Genomic DNA, 6,675 nt, shown 5'->3' with positions numbered 1-6,675 from the left:
TGGTTTATAGTCTGAGTGCAGCTGTGGAAGAAAGTAGGCCTACTCTAGCCGTTTTTACTTGAGTAGAAATAAAAGTATATGCGACCGTAGCTCGCATTTAGTATGAAAACCCGCAGATCATGTCCATCCGTCACGCCTCATGTCACGCTCGATATATGTCCAAGGAGCCTGATGTCATCAATATTAAGCCCATATCTGGGAATGCCCATATGTGGACATAATTGTGTCAGTCTCATGATAACCAGTGTGGTTGTCGCAACACAAGTCACACTATTATGCCCAACATGTCCTTAGTGCCCAGATATCCAGGTGCCCACATACATCCCTATAGTGCCCAGTTAGTTAAGGTACGGTACCCACACGTCCAAGTGCCCACATGTCTCTGGTGCCCAGTGGTCAAGATTCCCACATATCCCTATTGCCCAGTTGTCCATGCAGGTGCCCACATGTGATGTCCCTAGTGACCAGAGGGTTTTGGTGCCTACTCGTCCAAGTGCCCAGTTGTCTCTAGTGCCCAGTTGTCCAGGTACACACATGTCCATAGAGCCCAGTCTTCGAGGTGCCCTCATGTCTCTGGTTTTGGTGCCTGTAATGGAGCATAGAAGTACAAGAATAGCATCAAGAAATGAAAACACTCAAGTAAAAGCACTTTAAATTTGTACTCAAGTAGCCTACATTACTTTAGTAAACGTACTTAGTTACTTTTCCACCAATGCTTTTAAACAAACAGCCAGTTGGAGAGGCAGTGCACTAGGACCCAGGAGACCAGGAAAGGGGAGGATCTGTACGGAGAGCATGATTTCTTCTCATCGTTTAACTTTCATTCCAAGCAGCAGTGAGTGCGCGCGTCTCTCTTTCTCTCTCTGTGTGTGTGTACTGTCACTGTGTGTATAGCTGTCATGTTACCTGCTTAAAGGCGCCGCTAGATCGCTGGTCGGTGAGTTTGAGAGTGTCTTTGGTGTGTGCGTGTACGTGCGTGTGTGTGGGGAAAGAAAACACACCTCAGCCTTTGAACATATATAAAGCCAGGTGAAGTCAAGACGTGTGTGTCTGGCCGCAGTGGCCGGGGTTTCATTAAAATAAACAAGTTAACGGTAAGTTCAGCTTCGATCATCAGCATCATAGATCAGATGATGGCTCAACAACTGCTGGAGATTAAGTTTGCCGTGTTGGGAAGGAGGAACGGAGACCTACAATTTACACAGGATTAGATCATTCATCTGTCTGTCTGTCCCGAATGGATCTATAACTGCCACACCGAGTGGAAAGAAGATGAAAACAACAACAACAACAATGTGACTTCACCATATGGGATGTTTACGAATCTAACGGAAAGTTAACGGAATTATTCGGGGAGATAACTGTCAATAATGTCTTGGTTCAGGAGGAAGAAAGCGAGGATGTACCGCCGACAACAAGGACAACTTGGAGGAACACTACCAATAATAATAATATTGCCCATTCATTCTTCTTTTTCGGTCCAAAGTTCAATAATCGCTGCTGCGATCATCGGCCGGTTTTGACGGTATTTTGACCACTATTATTCGGATCGGAACCGACAACCATGTCCCGGGTCATCCTCAAGAAGAACCACTGGGTCACCAAGCTCAACGAGTGCGCGCTGCTGAGGGACGCGCACGGGGAGTTCAACGTGGATGTGTGCGGCGGAGCCGAGCACGGCCAGTTCCCCTACATCGGACAGGTCAGTGACAGGCCTATGTGAAGTCAGCTGCATTAGCGTTAGCTGCAATAAGACTTCCGGTGCCGATCTCTTCAGAATAAGAGTACCCCTGAGGCAATTGAAAAATGTTGAAAAACGAGTAATTGTCCCATGATATGCACATTCAAAATATAGATTAAGCATTAAAACGAACATACACAATGCTAATTGTGTTTCTGGGTAAAAAAAAAGTTTTATTAACATTAGAAAAACATTATAAATGGATAAATGCAGTTCACTGGAGTGCATAGCCTTTACAAATTGGGCACTGGACAGGAGGCGGCTCTTTGCGTCGGCACTTTGGAGACACGCACGCGTTCGGGGAGACCTCCTCTATCACTCCACACTCTCCGCTAAGCAGGAGAGGTGTAAAATCAATTTCTGTTGGCTGTCCAGTGCAGCCACTCGCTCAAAATAGTGACATTTTCAGACATTTTCAAACTCTAGTTGGCGCTGGAGAGCAGACGGCTCTTTGCGTTGGCACTTTGGAGACACGCACGCGTTCGGGGAGACCTCCTCTATCACTCCACACTCTCCGCTAAGCAGGAGAGGTGTAAAATCAATTTCTGTTGGCTGTCCAGTGCAGCCACTCGCTCAAAATAGTGGCATTTTCAGGCATTTTCAAACTCTAGTTGGCGCTGGAGAGCAGACGGCTCTTTGCGTCGGCACTTTGGAGACACGCACGCGTTCGGGGAGACCTCCTCTATCACTCCACACTCTCCGCTAAGCAGGAGAGGTGTAAAATCAATTTCTGTTGGCTGTCCAGTGTAGCCACTCGCTCAAAATAGTGACATTTTCAGGCATTTTCAAACTCTAGTTGGCGCTGGAGAGCAGACGGCTCTTTGCGTCGGCACTTTGGAGACACGCACACGTTCAGGGAGACCTCCTCTATCACTCCACACTCTCCGCTAAGCAGGAGAGGTGTAAAATCAATTTCTGTTGGCTTTCCAGTGCAGCCACTCGCTCAAAATAGTGACATTTTCAGGCATTTTCAAACTCTAGTTGGCGCTGGAGAGCAGACGGCTCTTTGCGTCGGCACTTTGGAGACACGCACGCGTTCGGGGAGACCTCCTCTATCACTCCACACTCTCCGCTAAGCAGGAGAGGTGTAAAATCAATTTCTGTTGGTTGTCCAGTGCAGCCACTCGCTCAAAATAGTGACATTTTCAGACATTTTCAAACTCTAGTTGGCGCTGGAGAGCAGACGGCTCTTTGCGTCGGCACTTTGGAGACACGCACGCGTTCAGGGAGACCTCCTCTATCACTCCACACTCTCCGCTAAGCAGGAGAGGTGTAAAATCAATTTCTGTTGGCTTTCCAGTGCAGCCACTCGCTCAAAATAGTGACATTTTCAGGCATTTTCAAACTCTAGTTGGCGCTGGAGAGCAGACGGCTCTTTGCGTCGGCACTTTGGAGACACGCACGCGTTCAGGGAGACCTCCTCTATCACTCCACACTCTCCGCTAAGCAGGAGAGGTGTAAAATCAATTTCTGTTGGCTGTCCAGTGCAGCCACTCGCTCAAAAGTGACATTTTCAGACATTTTCAAACTCTAGTTGGCGCTGGAGAGCAGACGGCTCTTTGCGTCGGCACTTTGGAGACACGCACGCGTTCGGGGAGACCTCCTCTATCACTCCACACTCTCCGCTAAGCAGGAGAGGTGTAAAATCAATTTCTGTTGGCTGTCCAGTGCAGCCACTCGCTCAAAATAGTGACATTTTCAGATTCTAGTCATTTTTATACACCACGCTTCTTTATACGGCTTAGCAGAGAATAAACAAATACAGACGATTTAAAGTAAAAAAAAAATACCCTTTTATTACTCATTGTTAATAACAGTGTACACTTTCACTGGAAATGAAAACATAACATTTGGACTGAAAGGTTACTTTAATAGTTTAATAATCACAGTTTTGATCAATTTACTATGTGTGTGTGTGCGCGCTAATAATGGCAAACATTATTCAAACACAAATCACACAAAACTGTTCAATTAATGGTGCAACATGCAATGTACCAACAAGTGCAAACACACTCAAATGTAAAAAGCAATAAATATATGAAGTGCGACATGCTTTGTACCAAAGTGCAAACATCACTCAAATGTAAAAAGGCATAGAACATGCAATAAATGTATAAATGAAGTACAACATGCTTTGTACCAAAGTGCAAACATCACTCAAATGTAAAAAGGCATAGAACATGCAATAAATGTATAAATAAAGTACAACATGCTTTGTACCAAAGTGCAAAAATCACTCAAATGTAAAAAGGCATAGAACATGCAATAAATGTATAAATAAAGTACACACACACACAAACACACACAAATTGATCAAAAGATAGATGTACGTACAGTATATAAAGCATGCAGCTCAGTCCAAACATCGAATACATAGTCCTGTGATCTAACATTTTTTTTAGATAATCACAGTAAGCACAGTAAGACTGACAAAAATCTGACTAAAACAAACCCCAAAGGAAGAAGCTTAACTTATACTTATTTTTACTGCCGTCATGAATGGGAACTTCGATTATATCAGATGGGACTATAGGGATGTGGAGTACAAACCCTTGATTATTAACACGGGACACAGAAATAGTAATGACATCAGGTGCTTCAATCCAACATGTTTGTCTCATCATTTCTGCACCACATCTACATCTCTTTACACCTTCCATGATTGATTGTTCGAAAAGAGAAGTGAGGGATTCATCTTTCTGTGGCAGCGGTAATGAAAATGTAGTCCTTTCAGAAGTGCGTGTGCTTTCATCTTTTGAGACACATTTTTTACAGATGTCTGTATGTTCTGCATTAACAGTTACTTTGACAGAACACAAATCCAACCAGGTTAATAGGTTTTGTATCAAATCTAGTGGATCATTGTGCCTTAACAAGGACAATGCTGAGATGCTCTTGACTAATTCTTCAGTGACACCATGGATTGTTGTAGCATCAAATGTGTGCCCTGGATCTTGTAAAAACTCCTGGATGAGAATTGCTAAATTCGCAGGCATAGATGACATCTGAACCATAGAAGCAGCTGTCAAGTGTTTCAATTTATCTTGCACTACTTGCAGATGTAGGATGGATTGTAATGTAGCATTGAGCCAGCAGTTATTTTCATTATTCTCAAACCTGCATATTCTATTGCATATTTCAATGTTTGTGTCTCTGTTTTGTGCCTTTGATTTATCTGGCACACTTTCTGGGACATCATTTTGTGAGAACATCTTTGAACGTGAAAATGGCCGTACTTGAAAAGACTTTCTAAGTTGTTTCGGCACTTGTGCTGGTTTATCCCACCCCTCCTCAGGTGGTGGGGGAAGGACACGCTGTATCTGTGGTGGCCTGTGCCTTACTTACTAGTTGAGCCAACTACAGTTTGAAAATGTCTGAAAATGTCACTATTTTGAGCGAGTGGCTGCACTGGAAAGCCAACAGAAATTGATTTTACACCTCTCCTGCTTAGCGGAGAGTGTGGAGTGATAGAGGAGGTCTCCCTGAACGTGTGCGTGTCTCCAAAGTGCCGACGCAAAGAGCCGTCTGCTCTCCAGCGCCAACTAGAGTTTGAAAATGCCTGAAAATGTCACTATTTTGAGCGAGTGGCTGCACTGGAAAGCCAACAGAAATTGATTTTACACCTCTCCTGCTTAGCGGAGAGTGTGGAGTGATAGAGGAGGTCTCCCTGAACGTGTGCGTGTCTCCAAAGTGCCGACGCAAAGAGCCGTCTGCTCTCCAGCGCCAACTAGAGTTTGAAAATGTCTGAAAATGTCACTATTTTGAGCGAGTGGCTGCACTGGACAACCAACAGAAATTGATTTTACACCTCTCCTGCTTAGCGGAGAGTGTGGAGTGATAGAGGAGGTCTCCCCGAACGCGTGCGTGTCTCCAAAGTGCCGACGCAAAGAGCCGTCTGCTCTCCAGCGCCAACTAGAGTTTGAAAATGCCTGAAAATGCCACTATTTTGAGCGAGTGGCTGCACTGGACAGCCAACAGAAATTGATTTTACACCTCTCCTGCTTAGCGGAGAGTGTGGAGTGATAGAGGAGGTCTCCCCGAACGCGTGCGTGTCTCCAAAGTGCCGACGCAAAGAGCCGTCTGCTCTCCAGCGCCAACTAGAGTTTGAAAATGTCTGAAAATGTCACTATTTTGAGCGAGTGGCTGCACTGGACAACCAACAGAAATTGATTTTACACCTCTCCTGCTTAGCGGAGAGTGTGGAGTGATAGAGGAGGTCTCCCCGAACGCGTGCGTGTCTCCAAAGTGCCGACGCAAAGAGCCGTCTGCTCTCCAGCGCCAACTAGAGTTTGAAAATGTCTGAAAATGTCACTATTTTGCGTGTGTTCAAAGTGCCAACACAAAGAGCCGCCTCCTGTCTAGTGCCCACTAGAGCTTTTGGGGGCGTTTTCTTTTTTTTATACATTGAACTCCTTACATCCTTGTTCCATCTTTTACTTAGTACATTTTACCTTTCACTCTGTACTTGGTCTCCGGCTTTTTCACTTCAACACCAAACCTATTGCCAAAAATAGCAGATCTACAAGCTTGTAGATCTTCTATTTTTGGCTAAAGTTCTCCTCAGAAAAGGGATGAGAGGGTTGTCCATTTATTCTAAAAGAATGGTCCTATCACACATAGATTTGGTGCCTTTCCCTGTAGTAATTCTGAGGACCCGATAGGGGTCCTGGACCCCCTGTTGAAGACCCCTGGTGTACATGCACACACGGTGTATTTTCATTACTTACATTAATATAGCCCATATAGCCTACCATACATTACATCTGCCCAATCTAAATAAACAGATAAAGTAAAATTGATAATTAAGTAACTGGACCTCATTAGATGTAGCCTACTTGTGTCAACAACCAATTGAAGCTCTTCTATGGATTACAATAGAAAGAATGGAATTAACTTGTTAAGTGGCCTTTAATGGCTCGCATACCACGAATTTC

General features: G+C 44.6%; 1 protein-coding gene across 1 annotated transcript in view; it reads left to right on the top strand.

Annotated features, from left to right (window-relative positions):
* Positions 1 to 990: 990 nt before the first annotated feature.
* The window catches only part of LOC308291914 (membrane-associated guanylate kinase, WW and PDZ domain-containing protein 1-like), a gene marked incomplete at its 3' end in the record, with an annotated part of 183,682 nt that continues 177,997 nt past the window's right edge, over positions 991 to 6,675 (top strand). Inside the window, exon 1 of the mRNA XM_080734060.1 lies at positions 991 to 1,702. Within this exon, the coding sequence (XP_080590186.1) occupies positions 1,565 to 1,702 (138 nt within the window). The 5' untranslated portion in view covers positions 991 to 1,564. The remainder of the gene's footprint in view (positions 1,703 to 6,675) is intronic.

This window comes from Nannobrachium achirus, assembly GCF_963921795.1.
Source record: "Nannobrachium achirus genome assembly, chromosome: 9".
NCBI lineage: Eukaryota > Metazoa > Chordata > Actinopteri > Myctophiformes > Myctophidae > Nannobrachium > Nannobrachium achirus.
The sequence above is the reverse complement of the archived record's forward strand: the minus strand, read 5'-3'. Positions and strand labels throughout refer to the sequence as shown.